This window comes from Dryobates pubescens, chromosome 13 (assembly GCF_014839835.1).
Source record: "Dryobates pubescens isolate bDryPub1 chromosome 13, bDryPub1.pri, whole genome shotgun sequence".
Classification (NCBI taxonomy): domain Eukaryota; kingdom Metazoa; phylum Chordata; class Aves; order Piciformes; family Picidae; genus Dryobates; species Dryobates pubescens.
Genome location: NC_071624.1, coordinates 29,152,168 through 29,166,674, shown reverse-complemented (window position 1 = coordinate 29,166,674; position 14,507 = coordinate 29,152,168). Strand labels below are relative to the sequence as shown.

The window sequence follows — 14,507 nt, the reverse complement described above, 5'->3', positions numbered from 1 at the left end:
CAAAGGTCAAAGAATGCTCCCTACCCTGCCTGAGGCAGTGTGCACATCACACAAAGCAATGAGCTCCTTGCAATTGTTTACAGCAAGACAGGATGATGCCCACTAAGGCTGACAGGAAACATTAAGCACATTTTGCCCCATCTGCCTCTCAGAAGCCACCTGCAGGATTCTGCTGCTCTTCCCTACAAAGTAACCTGTGAGAGGCAGATGCTTCAGAAGTTCACCACGTGAAGTTACAGGTGGAGGAAATGCCCATCACTAATGTGCTCTTAAGCAAATGTGCCCATTGTGTAAATGACTTCATTGCAACAGTGTAAAATGGGAATTCTGAGGGGGGCTAAACACTCAGCACTGCAGCTGCTGACAGACTCGGTGTGGCTCTTGAAGACTGTTTGTCCACTCCCATCACTCACTGATGTGTTTTGCACAGAAGCCAACTCCATCCTTACCAACTTTTGATGCCTCTACAACACTCTTTATTCCAAGCATTCCAGTGCAGTCTCTTGTGACAAAAGCAACACAGGATGACCCATTCTTAGCTGAATCACTCCATCTTTTGCTTCTCTATGGCAAGCAGCATTGTTTCTGTACAGCTCAAAGCACTGCCTTCTCAAAGACCACTCCCCACTGCCCCTGGGATCTTGCTCCTGTACCTTTAGACATACTAATAAGAAAGTGTCAGGCAGAGAAAGTTGAGTAAAAATAATTTCTTCAGAGGAAATTAAGGATTAAAGTGCATGAAAATATTTAAAGCCACAGGCTGAACCACAGTCTTCAATGAAATGCACTTTAATACTGATAATGCCTTCAAGTCTTCCAGCTGCTATAGGAAGAACTACTCCTTGGAAGATGGAAGCAAGACTGCAATTCAGAAAACCTGCTAAAGACTTCTGGTTTTTCCCTCTAGAGGCATCATCTCAGTTGCTGACAGCTGGGACTGCAATAGTGACTGCTCCTCTGAGGCAGCTGATCTCAGTTGTTTCTGTGGCATCCGTTTCCATGATCTCGTCTCTACAGCAGGAGACAGAAAAACAGCAGCCCTCTGTCAGCAGGAAGCTGACAAAGGGATTCAGTTTTCAGAAGGGTGCAGGTTTTGGGAAAACCCAAGATACAGCAGATAGTATTTCAAGTGTTGCAACTTTCCCACTCCTACAAAACTCCCAGCTAGGATAAACCTATGCTGAAGAACTGGAGGCTGTGGTTAAAGTTGATGAAGCTTCTGCCCAAGCTCTGCCAGGCTGACAAAACAGTTCTCCATTTTCCACAGAGTTGCTTCCCAGGTGTAACAAGGGAAGCAAACACAATTCCCTTAGGCAGGATCTGACAAAGCTGCCAGTGCCCTGGTTGTGCTAGCAAAGCCCTGAGATTTCAAGACTTGCAGTATGAGTTGGCCTCAATTTCACTTTTCCTAGAAAAGCCACCAAGCACTTGGGCTGCTGGGTCCCTGGGAAGCACAGCCCTGGCTTTTCTCAGCAGCTTTTCCTGCCCATTTCTACCAGAGGTAAGTGGGAATAGCATCTCCTTCATTCTCATCAGTGGTTTCCAAACTCTGACCAAGTCCATACCTACTCTGGTTGTTTGTTTTCTCAGCTCACAAGTGCTGCTGTTACCACTGAGGGATGCTGTGTGGAAGCAATTTCATCTGCAAGTTGGCCTGCTTGAAATTTCTGCTATCCAAAGCACAGCAACATGCCAAGAGTAGTTGCTGAGCAGGAAGCTAAAAGGATCCTGACTATCTTTTTCCATCTCCATTATTTAATTTACCTTCTGGATTTATGTCTGAATCATTGGTGTTTCCAGGCTCTTCCTTAAGAACTCCCACATCCTTTGCCCAGTTTGTCCACTTAATTTCTTCTACTCTGGAGAGACAAAATGGAACAAACACTGATGCACAGAGCACAGCATTTCAGGCCATACCTCGCTGTCCTGCAGCATGCCAACCCAGCTCATCCTGCCAACACAACCCTAATGCTCTGGCTGCAGCAACAACATCCTACAGAGCTTTTCTTTGAGTACAGATTTTCAGTGGTCTAAGTATCTTCTCCTCCTGCACATTGTGTGCTGGCTTCTGGTTTTTGTTTTGAAATACTTCAGTTCCTCCCAGAGAACAGGCTCCTAGGTTCTACTTTCTAACATCTTGGAGTTACAGAAGTGATGCCTGCAGCTGGGTTCATTGGCTGGAGAAAGGTTCACCTGCTCTCCTAGCCCCTGTATGTGAGGAGGGGTGCTGCTTCCTCATGCTGCATGTTCTTGAGCATAGCAGCCACCAGCCTGCATCCCTCCCACCACAGCCTGCTCTGGGCACAGCTACATTGGCAGCAGCAAAGAAGGCATCACTGCAGACATCCTGGCACCATAGCCACTTGCACAGGTGTGGGTTGAACAGGACATCTTTTGGTGACAGCATGTCTTGGTGACAATGCCAGTGGCTCAGCCAGTTGCAGTCACCAACCAATCTGCATGTACCCAGGCACACGCAGTTGAGTCACTCTGTTGAGTCACTGCTGAAATTCCTTGGGGTGGTGCAGGGTTACCACCTTGTGAATTCTGGGATTACTAGGTTGGAGCATAAGGGGCAATGGTACCTCCCCCTTACCTGAAACACCACCTCTCATCTTTCTTATTGAGGCCCACTGAAACCAAGCAGCCAGATCTCCTCTTCCCACCTTGGCGCCACAGCCAAGCCTTCTCTATTTCTAGAATAGCAATAGCCCTCTGAAAGAAGAAGCCCATGTCAGGGAGAAAACAAAGCACACACAGCCCAGCCCCTCTGGATTAAATCTGCCCCAGACAGAAACTACTTAGACTTAGGAAATCATGTTGGAACCTAACCTCAAAGTGCTCCTTAGTTTAATAGCACCAATCACTAACCCTCTCAGGTTCCTTATGCATGTGGATCTGGACTGGCTGGTGGCCATGCAAACAGCATCAGTTTTAATAACATCTGAAAATGATGTCAGGATTCACCCCCCAGAGTGGCAAATTTATGTAAAAGAGAAGTGTACAGCTGAGGCTTAGGTTCAAGACAGGCACTCTCTTCTCTGATTAGGACAAGAGGAAATGGCCTCAAGTTGTACTAGGGGAGGTTTAGATTGTACATCAGGAAACAGCTCTTTATTGAAAGGGTGGAACATTGGAACAGGCTGCCCAGGGAAGTGGTGGAGTCACCATCCCTGAAGGTGTTCAAAAAACACATAGGCATGGCACTTTGGGATATGATTTAGTGGGCACAGTGGTGTTGGGTTGGTGGTTGGCCTTGATCTTGGATGTCTTTTCTAACCTTAATGATTCTGTGTTATGAGACTCACTTAGGAGTCTGGGCCATGACCCTGTAAGACTCAGGTAGGAGTCTGGGCCATAACCTAACTGCTGAGCATCTCCATTCCTCACCTGCAGCTTCCAGACACTTTTGCTGTCACCAGAAATGTCTGTGACAGTCTCATTCATCAGCGCGATCAGCATGTTGAGCAGAAGGATGTAAGTGAAGGTCACAAAGAGAAGCAGCAGGAACGTGACAAAGTATCTGAATCTGGTGTGCTCCTGGAAATCCAGGTCACCCATCCCAATGGTGATCTTGAAGAGCTCCAGGGAGACACTCAGCAGCCCACCATACATAGCATGGCTGCCAGAGCTCTCCAGATGAGCAAGTGACTTGTTGTGAGAGACCGAAGGAGCATCCCCCATCAGGGTAACCAGAGCTAGGAGAAAGACAGGATTTGAATCTTCCTCAGAAAAATGCAATTCTTGCAGCCCAGCCTACAATACAATGCTGAGCAGGCCCTTACCTGCAGCAAAGCCAAAGAGGAAGATCATATAAACCAGGAGGAAACGCAGCAGATCTCTCAGGATAATCTGAAACACAGAGGATGAGGAGGAGCTGCCATTCTTTGTCTCACATGAAATCACCAGGAGGATCTCCTGTCATACACATCATAAACCAACCCCCAGCAACAGTATTGAAATGAAGCTGGAATATGCTTTTATCCAGCTTCTTAAACTACTAATATATATGGCAGGGGGGCTGGAACTAGGTGATCCTTGTGGTCCCTTCCAACCCTGACTGATTCTATGATTCTATGTTAAATTGCCTCCTCAGGTAAGTAACATCATTGGTATCTTAATCTGAGACTACTACAAGAACCAGTTTGACATTATGTCTGTATGAATAGGCTCTTGGAAAGAAATAAATATCATCATAAATAGTAGTAGGGCTGGTTTTAAATTGTTTCATCACACCTATCTCCTTCTTTTCCACCTCCATTGGGTTTCACACAAGTGGTGATCAGAATTCTTCCCTGGCGCCTCATTTCACCTCTGCTTTGTCTTGGCTTTCTAGGCCCAGACTCCTCTATGGGCTTGGAAACACAACAACAGAACTGGCACTGATTTTGACTTCCAGATTTGAGTTGGTTTATGACAAACAGGTGTCAGCTGCTGTCACCTGCTGTATTCAAGGACAGCAAACTAGTGGTGTGCCACAACTGCACTTCCTTGAAGACACTGATCTAACATCCTTCTGCAATGTCTTTGCTTCCAGAGTCAGCACATCGATTCCATTTATGGTTTTCACTGTCTTCAGAGAATAAACTGCAGGACTTCTGTCGTTTCCTCACACCCAAAAGCTTTTCATACAAAGTTTGATCCAAGTACTAACCTTCTGTATCATGACACTGTAGATGCCAGTGCGCTGGAAGCCCCGGGTGTAGTACAGCGTGTTCACCCACCCCAAAAGCAGGGAGACCACCATCACCACCAAGTAGTTTTCTGAACTTGCACCATACAGGACCGCTGACAGCAGCAATGAGAAAGCCTGGATGAAGCTGGAGAGAGATAGAATGAGTGACACAGTGCCTCACCTCATCAAAAAGGCCCATTTGCAGATCTGTTTTGCTTTGCAAGGACAAGCGAAGACATTTTACGAGGCTACACGGAGCATATAAAGCAGCAGTTAATCAGACACAGTTTATATAAGCAAATCCTGCTGTAACCAGACACACAAATTGCTGCAGCTTTGTTATGAACAGATTCATCTCACAGCATGGAAACTCTGAGCTGCTTGATGTAACTCACCTAAACTGGTATTACATGGAAAAAATGTTAGCACTTAGGAACACGTGCACACACACAGACATGCACACACACAGACATGCACACACACAGAGACATGCACACAGACACACACACACATGCACAGACACACACATGCATACGCACATAGGCATGCACACAGACATGCACACAGACATGCACACACATGGATCTCTACACACTTCCCCTCAGCAAACTGAGTTCTTGTTTTCCTCTCAACCAGTTCTGAGCCACAGTGGCAGCATGACTAAGAACCTGAGCTCCTTTTCTAACAAGCACATGTTCTTAACTGTGGCATGATTGAGGGTCTGACCTTCACTGTATCCTGCTACAAATCCAAGGACAGACCCTACCCAGCAAACCCAACACAGGGCTAGGACAATATGCAGCAGGTAGGAGAAGCGAGCAGGGAAGGGATGGAAAGAGGAGACAGTGGCAGGGAATCAATCTTTCCTTTCCTGCTCACCACCTCTCTAGCAGTGTTAGGGCAACTTAGCTGCACATAGAGGAGAACCAATTTCACCCATGCTTTGATTGTGTAAAAAGCTCTGGAGACATACATCAAGATCTCAATGCAGCTGTCAGAACACATGGTCTTCAGGGACTGGCGTCTCCGCCGCAAGTACAGACTCTGATAGAGAGAAATCAATGGTAGCCATTCATCAAAACCCAGGGTGTGCCAGAGACTGATTCCTGCCCAGCATAGCCTATTGCTCAGGGGAAAGATTTGCTCCATAAGCTCCTCTTCATGCTTTAATTTTTAAGATCCCAAATTTCAGCCAGCCATCCTTCCAAGATGAAAAAAGGGCCTTAGTTATAATGGGCAAGAATAAACAAAGGCTGAATCATGGCTCAGCCCCATGTCTTTATTAATAGACTGCATTAAATGCCAAGGATGCATTTCAGTACCATAAATCACAGAAGTCTCCCTTAATCATTTGCTGTTGTGAATCTGTTCCTCCTCTTGCCCAGCAACCTAGGCTTGTGCCACCCCCCTGTCACTGCAAGGTCCCGCTGACATTCTCAGTGTCTTAGAGCAGGATTCCCTCCTGTCATCCACTCATGTACATCCTAAGGTCAGGAGAACTGAATTTGTTGCCTCCATGTCAGTGATAGTTTCCTTTTATTCCCTTTCTTAAAATAGAACTAGACAAGAGATCCCCATACCTGAGCAAAGATTAGATAAATGCCTCCCAGCAAGATAATGATCAGTCCAGAGACCCACAGGAAGCCTCCAGCTGTGAACTCCACTGGAAACGAAGGCTGCAAAATACAAGCAGAAAACCCAAATTCACTGTTAGACAGGCAGTGATGAGAACCACCCTGCACCTTTTCAACTCAGCTCCATCCATTCAGGCCTTCCCAGATAAAAGAAGGCTGGCCCTACCTTGACCCGTAAGGGTTGATAGTAGGCAATGGCTGTAAAGATGATCATGAATGACAAGTATGAGACAAAACTGAAGTAGAATCTCTTGGAAGCAAATGTTTCCCATTTTTGCTGAAGCAGTTTGTTCAGTGGCTCCAAAACCACCATCTTGTAGCGATTCTATGGAAAAACAAACAATAAAAACTGTGCCTGTGTGTCAAGCAGAGTGCAGATTCACCAGAGCACTCTCTTTGTCAGGGTTGGAGTCCAGTGGGGTGATTGCTAAGGGTTGATTCAGTCAGGCCTTTCAGCATGAAACAAATCAACCATCCCATAAGAAGCTATTTCTGCTTGGTTTCCTCATGGAATTTGGACACACCCAGGTAAGAACAACAAAAGGATGAGAAATTTCTCTCCTGTTGTCAGAGGCTATAAACAATAAGCTATGCAAATGCTTCCATCATGCTCTTCTCCTCCAGAACAGTCAGGCGAAACACCGCTTTCCTGATTTGCATAATTGCACAGCAACACTACAGAAAGGCAGAAAGAAATGCTGCTGTCTCTGACTTCTAGTAAAAGCACTCACTGGTGTGTCACTGCTGTATGCCAGAATCTCCAGCACAGAGTTCTCCTCAAAGCTGTCTATAGAGGACAAGTCATAGAGAGAGACATGGATGGGTCCATAGGTCCATTCCGTGAACTTGCGCGACAGGTGCCTGTACGCTGGCTCCTTGATCTCTCTTTGGATGATGTGCCTGAAGATCTGCAGAGAAACCAGAAAGATGTGGATGTGATGAAGGTGTAGGGTGACACAAGCACACCCAAATCACAATCTAGCAGAAGACATTTGGCTTTCTGCATTATGCACTTCAACACAGCCAAACACCAGACCATCTGGCTAAAAAGAGGCAACTGAACTACATTTTGTATCAGCAGTTTCAGGAATAGAACCAGTTTTGGTCCAGACCAGCTGTCTTGGCTGTGGGAACACTAACTGGAATGGCCTGGAGAAGGCCTTCTTTATTGTCTCTTGTAGTGCTGCCACTATCAGCAGCACTACTAAGGGTTGGGTGCAAGATTACAGAACACAGAACTAACCAGGTTGGAAAAGACCTTTGAGATCATCGAGTCCAACCTATCACCCAACACCATCTAATCAACTAAACCATGGCACCAAGTGCCTCATCCAGGCTCTTTTTAAACACTTCCACTCCTTTGTCAAACCCCATTGCTATGATGAGAATATACACTACAGTCTTCCTTGTTTCTCAGTGACCCCAGGGACCCCCTCCAGTTGTCTTTACCTCCACTTTGCCTGTCTTGGCCGCGAGCTGCAGCGGATTTAAGCCATCATAATTCACTATCTCCTCCAGTTTACAGGCTGGGTCAACCTTCACGCCTGCCTTCAAGATCTCAACGTATGTTGTGCTCACAAACTTGGTGTTCTCCTCAGTGTCATCTGCAATCATCACCAGGGCGTGGAGGACTGTGTTGCCCTGTGTATCCTGCTCCTGGATCCTGGCTTTCTGGTGGGGATTGTTTAGAAGGTATTCCACCACATCAAACTGGTTGGTACAAGCAGCCAAAGAGAGGGGGAGTTCACCTGAAGAGATTAGGACAGTATTTGGAGGGGAAGCAGAAGGGGGTGGAAGAGAATTACAGGGAGAAAAAGAAAGCAATTCTTGGGAAAGGTATTTAGCCCACAATTTTACCACAAAGTATTTCTCAGTGTCTCTACACTCAGAACGTGTTTTGCAGTAAGCAATTACTCCTTGCTTGTGAGGGCAGCTGAAACACTTTCCAAGACCCCTAACTGAGCTCAACTAACCAAGTATTTGTGGATGAAGCCCCTCAGATGAGGTTAAATACATAAACCCAAAGATGATGGCAAATGCTCACTGAGCACCCTAGTCTGTGAAAGGATGTTGCCCTTCAAATAAGTTAAGAGCCTGATTACAGTACAGTGGAGATGGCAAAACACACACAGAGAGGGGTAAACCCAGCTGAGAGTTAGTGGCATAACACAGTAGTAAGGCAATAAAAAAAGCAAAGGAAGATGTTCCACACTGACTCACCAAAATAAAAGTAAACTCCTTCTTTCTTCTTCCTGAAGAATTCCCCATGGGCTCTGGCATGGACATCAGCTCCATTCTCTACTAGAATTTTCACTAAATCCAGGCTCCTTTTCTCTATGGCAATATGGAGTGCTGTCTGGCCTGGGGAGACAGGCAAAACCCGTCACTCAGTGCCGCTACCAGAGAGGACAGGCAAAGGACTCTGCGATCACTGTAGGCTTTGCAGAGCACTCCTGCAGTCTCTCTCAGTGCTGGGCAGGGAGTGGGTGGCAACTGATGACTTTCCACAACTTTCAGTGGCAAAGCACCTTGCAAACACTGAGTCACAAAACAAGGCTCAAGACTATCAGAAATTGAACACAAGACCAGGCAATTACCCCTGCCTGGCTCAAAGCATCTCTGAGAGGATAAAGACAACTGCTATTAAAAAATAACCCAAACAGCAGAAGTCATTCTTTAATAGCAATATACTATTGCTTTGTCACTTTTAGACATGCTTTTTAAGCTTTCCTGAGCAAACCCTCTCATATTCTTGGCTCATTAAATATGTATAATTTTGGTTTCAAAGTTGCAGAAGTGTGTTAATTCAAGGCTGAAGAAGATGAAGTACCATAATCAGCAATAAAGGGTGAGTAGGCTGTTACTGTAAGTGCACCAGAGCTCTAGATCTAGATCTTCTCCCTTATACCTGCACATTTCACTTGTCTAATGGGGAAGCTGCTCTAACACAGTATCAGAACAGAAAGCTTACCTCCATAGTCACAGTCAGAGCATGACACGTTGACAAGTGGCCTGGGATTCTGTGTCTTTCGGTCTATTTCCAGCAGAAGTGGGATTGTGTCATTCTTCCCATTTTTTAAGTTCAACAGGGCTTTCATTAAGCAGGTCTTGCCAGTCTTTGCATCTAGTGGAAAAAGAGTATTGAGGGTGCTGTGATGCTACAGGCTGGGGTCAGAGTGGCTGGAGAGCTGCCAAACAGAGAGGGCCCTGGGGGTGCTGATTGACACCTGCCTAAACATGAGCCAGCAGTGTGCCCAGGTGGCCAAGAGGGCCAATGGCATCCTGGCCTGTATTAGGAATAGTGTGGCCAGCAGGAGCAGGGAGGTCATTGTGCCTCTGTGCTCTGCATTGGTTAGGCCACACCTTGAGTACTGTGTCCAGTTCTGGGCCCCTCAGTTTAAGAAGGACATCGAGACACTTGAACGTGTCCAGAGAAGGGCAACAAGGCTGGGGAGAGGCCTTGAGCACAGCCCTGTGAGGAGAGGCTGAAGGAGCTGGGATTGTTTAGCCTGGAAAAGAGAAGGATCAGGGGTGACCTCATTGCCCTCTACAACTACCTGAAAGGTGGTTGTAGACAGGAAGGGGTTGGTCTCTTCTCCCAGGCAACCAGCACCAGAACAAGAGGACACAGTCTCAAGCTGTGCCAGGGGAGGTTTAGACTCAAAGTGAGGAAAAAGTTCTTCACTGAGCGAGTCATTCGTCATTGGGATGTGCTGCCCAGGGAGGTGGTGGAGTTGCCATCCCTGGAGGTGTTCAAGGGGAGATTGGATGTGGCACTTGGTGCCATGGTCTAGTCATGAGGTCTGTTGGGACAGGTTGGACTTGATGATCCTTGGGGTCTCTTCCAACCTTAGTTATACTGTGATGCTGTGATACTATTGGACTCGATGATCCTCGAGGTCTCTTCCAACCTTAGTGATACTGTGATACTTTGCACACATCCGTACTACCTGCTTAAGAAACTAACTGTCACAATAATGATTTTAAAGGTCTTTCTTACTTTTAGCCTGTAATAGAGGCAAAAGCCTTAGGGTGTATATAATTATATCAGATAATCCACAGGTGGACACTAGGAAAATAAAAGGATGGGCCAGAATGCTGGAGAAAGCAAAGAACCATGGGCAGGTTGCTCTGCTTCCCTCCTGCATTAACAAACACTGCTTCTGCTAAACCTGTCCATAGAGTGCTGAGCAGGAATCTACCTGTGTACTCAGAATTGGTGAGAAATTTGGAGGTCCTCCTTAGGTACTCAAGTAAACCATCCAGTGCCTCGGGGCTGCCCCTGGAGACTGCGCTGAAGAGCCTGTCCCTGTCAAAGCGGTTTGGGTCCTTTTGGCTACGGAAGAAATGCAAAGCGTTAAGAAGTTCTGGAGAGTGGATGTCAAGAGTGTGCAATAAGTTCCAGTGGGGCAGCATAAAGAAAGGAAGGAAACAGAAATGTTTGTCAGAAAAAAACCCTCAAGACTTTTATTTTGAGTCAAGGGAAAAATAGAGACAGTAATTTCCCAGAGTCCTCTTATGTGTCTGCTCTTTCCATCAGCTGGAGCTCTTCCCAGATCCAGTCTGATGTGTACCCCTGGAACGTATCCAGAGCACAAAGACAGAGAAGCCCAAGATAGCTGCAGGACCAGAGTCAGTCCCATCACATGGTGTAAAGCACTCCATGAGCTGGTTTACACCCCACCCTGGCAAAAACAGTTTGGTTGTGCAGTGCTAAGCTGCTCTTACACACAACTTTGCTTCTTCAGTGTTAATTCAGACATACCCACCACACACAACACACCCTATACACACACCTCCCATGGAAAGAGCTAACACACCTCCTTTCTGCTTTCAGTCACCACCCAACACGTCTGTAATAGTCCTACATGGCCACTTTTAGTCTAAACTTTGTAAAGTCCATAGGTCCCCACCAGCAGGATCAGAACAGGGCAACAGGGATCACACCTCTGACAAATAACCAACAGTTACTTACTTGCTGATGAGTCCTGGCCGATAGTTCAGATTGATCTTGACTTTAGGAGAAAAGTCACTGCTCTCCTTCTGATAAGGTGTCTCCAAGGGTCGTGTCTCTCCTTTCTTTCCATGTCCTGATCTTTCTTCCTTTTTACTAGACTCAGGTTTATCCTCCTGGATACTGTCATCTGTTTCCAGCAACCCCATCAACCTGTTCCTCTGGCCTGGGCTGGGCTGCCCATTTGTGAAGTTAGCCATTTCTAGTAGAGATGGTTTTGCAGACCACCAAAGATGTTCCCCACTGGGAGACTAAACCTGCAAGGGAGAGGAAGAATCTCCATAGTTTGTTCACAAACGTAGGATGTGTTTGGTGTGACACAGAGAGGAAACTGTTTCCAGCTCCAACGTTCCTGCAGTTGACTGTGGCTTCCTTGAGAGAGGTTCAATAAAACTCTGTGCAGCAGGAGTGTTTGAATAAAGGATCAAGGCCTTAAATAAGAAGTTCAGAAGCAGTTCATGAAATACAGGCAACTTGTCTGCAGAACATCTGAAGCCCCTTTGTGAGATGACCTCACCTGTTGGCAGCAGCACAGGTTCCTTACATAAAAGGCAAAGAAAGTGGATCTTTAAGAGGCTATGATCATTGTTCTTGTCTCAGTGCAGCAAGCACAGGCTACCCACCAAGTGGCCAAAAAGATAAGACTAACTGCAGGCCACCTTTGGAACCGTGATAAGTTTGTTCATGTCCTCTGTTAGTAAGCATTATGCTGCTTCTGCAGGGAAAACACATCCACCGACTATGTTCCCCTGCTGCACTCTCACATTTCATCCAGGGGCAAAATGTGTGGCATCTCCCCAGTGTTTGGAGCTGTTGGTCATCTATGTGAGCACAGCCTTTGAACTTCCAGCTCCACAGCCCAGGCAAACACACACCCCAGCTGCCATGTGGACACTCACAGCCCTCAGAGCCTGAACAAGGCACAGCTCTCCCAAGAGCAAATCTGGATGCAGATCTGCATCAGTATTCATCAGTATTCACCAGAGCACCCAGCCAGCCCACTTCTCTCATCTGATCTCTCCTGTGTTCCTTTCTTACTCTCTTCGAGACTTCTTTCCATATCTGCCCGGATGCATCTCAGATCCACACCCAATCCAGATATCTGTATCCAGCACACAACTGCAGACTCACACACAGTTTGTGAGGCAGCAAGGGCACAGCCATGATTACCAACCTGAGGCAGAGCTTTTTAAAATAACTCCATCTTATTCACATGCACTCCCTCCAAATGGTTAACAGGTTTGCTCTGAAGAGAAATCTCCCTTTGCTGGGACTACAGCCAGACTCCATAGCCTGTACCAGCAGAGAGGTAAATTGACAAAGTGTAAGAATTCTGCCTTAGATTGGGATGCAGAGAAACCTTTCCAGGCAGAAAACAGCCAGGAAACCTCTTCCTGCAGCTCACAGCAAGAAACCCAAGGGCTGCTTTCAAAACGAACCATTATGATAATTCAGCCATTCAGTTTAGTCTACATTCTAAAGGCAAACATTCCTCTGCAGACACAGGCACACACCCTGTAATCCCCTTCCAGGCTTATTTCCTCCCCCAAAACACTTACTGGTACATCTGCCGATCCTTTACAGGGCTATTTGTACTTCCACAATAGTTTGTTCCTCCTTGTCTGTCTTCCTTTCCCCAAAATCATTTCTCAGCTGCAGTTTCCATCTCTCCACAGCGCTGAGAGACTTACTTGCTGTCAGCCTCGTGCAGACAGCCCCTCTGGTTTAAAAGCAAAACGGTCTTACAAAAAGGACCCTAAAACCTGCACACCCACTCTGTGTGCCCCTAGCAAACACAGAGAGCACTCTCTGCCAGCTCAACTTCGTGTCTCTACTCAAGAACTGAGTTGTTTCTTCCTGTGACTCTCCCAAGCCGTTTTGAGTAGCGCAGCACAGAAAAGCCCTGCTGTCAAAAGAGGAAGAGCTCAGCACTTACCCCAAGTTGCTGCAAGCTCCACCCAAGAACCGATCTGACAAGGAGTCCCAACAGATCTTTCAGAAGGCAAATAACCTCTCAGTAGAAACCAAGTCAAATACCAACAAGCACCAACAAGCATGAAAGCAGACCCCAAATTATTTACATCCATGGGTGGGAGTCCTCTTCTTCTGCAGAGAAGATCACACTCATAGTAGCAGCCTGTTCATGGCACAACGTTGCACTCCTAGTTGGTGGTGGTCCATGAGAGAATCCAGAAGCGATTCCTGTGAGAAGGAATAACCACAGATTATTGTTATTTACTCAACTGTACAGTTTTTTTGCAAAGTGAAGAAAGGCTTGCACAGGAAATGACTAGATAGATTTCTCAGTAAAAGAGAGAGCCAATGAGTGCAGTGCTCTTATATGGGAAAGCTGGCTGGCTACTGCAAATTCATAATGCTTAACCCCTGCCTGCACAGATAGAGGCAACATCTCATGGCCTCCCACAACAGTTCACTCACACCTCAAGGGAGGCAGCTGATGTGACCCTGACAGGGCTAGAGCCCGTGGTTGAGTTGTGAGGTTTGTCACAAGGCTCCCTCCCTTTGCCCCGGGAGAATCAGGCACTCACGGAAACATCTGCAGTCAACTGTTGCTGTGGGAAGCCAGCTCTCCTCACACAGCTTCACACAGCCAGCTAGGAGGCAGTGCAAAATGTGTGGGACAACAAACTAACCGGAACATTACCTTACAATGTCAACTGCTCATCACAAACACAAAGCAGCCTCAGTTGCAAAACATTTAGGCCACTGGTTGCTTGATTTGCCAACAGTGCCCATTTCATAATGGGCTGGTTCTCCAAGGGGGTGCAAGTCTTGGAGAGGCTGCTTTGGGGAGCCATCCCTAACAACTGACTGTCATTGAGAACATGCACACACACTAACATCACTTACCACTCACAAAACAGGACACCAGGAAACAGGACATCAGCTCACACCAAGCGTCTTAGTTCTTTCTCTTCCACTCCTGACAGAACTGAGGCCTGAGGAGGCAGCATGATCCATTATTTCCCACAGCATCTCTGCAAGATAACATCCAGCACCCATGGTCTCAACAGCCTTCTCCAGCACAAAGCCATTTCTGTCATCCAGAGAACCTAACAAAATCAGAAAGAGCTCTCCTAGTTGACAGCTTGATAGCAGGGACACATTCCATGAGAAATCTCAGATGTTTAGTTAACCATTGGTCCATAAACATCATGAAGGG

The 14,507-nt window shown here is 46.6% G+C and overlaps 1 protein-coding gene across 5 annotated transcripts; it reads right to left on the bottom strand.

Annotated features, from left to right (window-relative positions):
* Positions 1-389: 389 nt before the first annotated feature.
* On the bottom strand, positions 390-13,592 carry LOC104302735 (transient receptor potential cation channel subfamily V member 2). 5 transcript variants are annotated; one of them, XM_054166625.1, is made up of 17 exons: positions 13,260-13,592; positions 12,498-12,616; positions 11,285-11,580; positions 10,512-10,645; positions 9,281-9,433; positions 8,530-8,670; positions 7,759-8,057; positions 7,041-7,217; positions 6,476-6,634; positions 6,256-6,351; positions 5,649-5,719; positions 4,655-4,820; positions 3,786-3,852; positions 3,391-3,698; positions 2,597-2,715; positions 1,765-1,859; positions 390-1,011 (listed from the first exon to the last, which is right to left on the bottom strand). In XM_054166625.1, exons 3-17 carry the CDS (start codon positions 11,521-11,523, stop codon positions 881-883), a joined length of 2,355 nt encoding a protein of 784 aa, XP_054022600.1. In that variant the 5' UTR covers positions 11,524-11,580; positions 12,498-12,616; positions 13,260-13,592; the 3' UTR covers positions 390-880. The 5 variants fall into 5 exon arrangements, with proteins under 5 accessions (XP_054022600.1, XP_009901574.1, XP_054022602.1 ...); XM_009903272.2 differs by lacking the exon at positions 12,498-12,616; XM_054166627.1 differs by lacking the exon at positions 12,498-12,616 and having other exon boundaries at positions 13,405-13,592.
* Positions 13,593-14,507: the final 915 nt, after the last annotated feature.

Excerpts from the sequence above, each read along its gene's own strand:
- LOC104302735 (XM_054166625.1), bottom strand. The coding sequence starts at position 11,523 with ATGGCTAACTTCACAAATGGGCAGCCCAGCCCAGGCCAGAGGAACAGG. Across the intron at positions 10,646-11,284 it reads CGGCCAGGACTCATCAGCAA|CCAAAAGGACCCAAACCGCT; the intron begins GTAAGTAACTGT and ends TTTCTTCCGTAG. Across the intron at positions 5,720-6,255 it reads TTTATCTAATCTTTGCTCAG|AGTCTGTACTTGCGGCGGAG; the intron begins GTATGGGGATCT and ends TCTCTCTATCAG.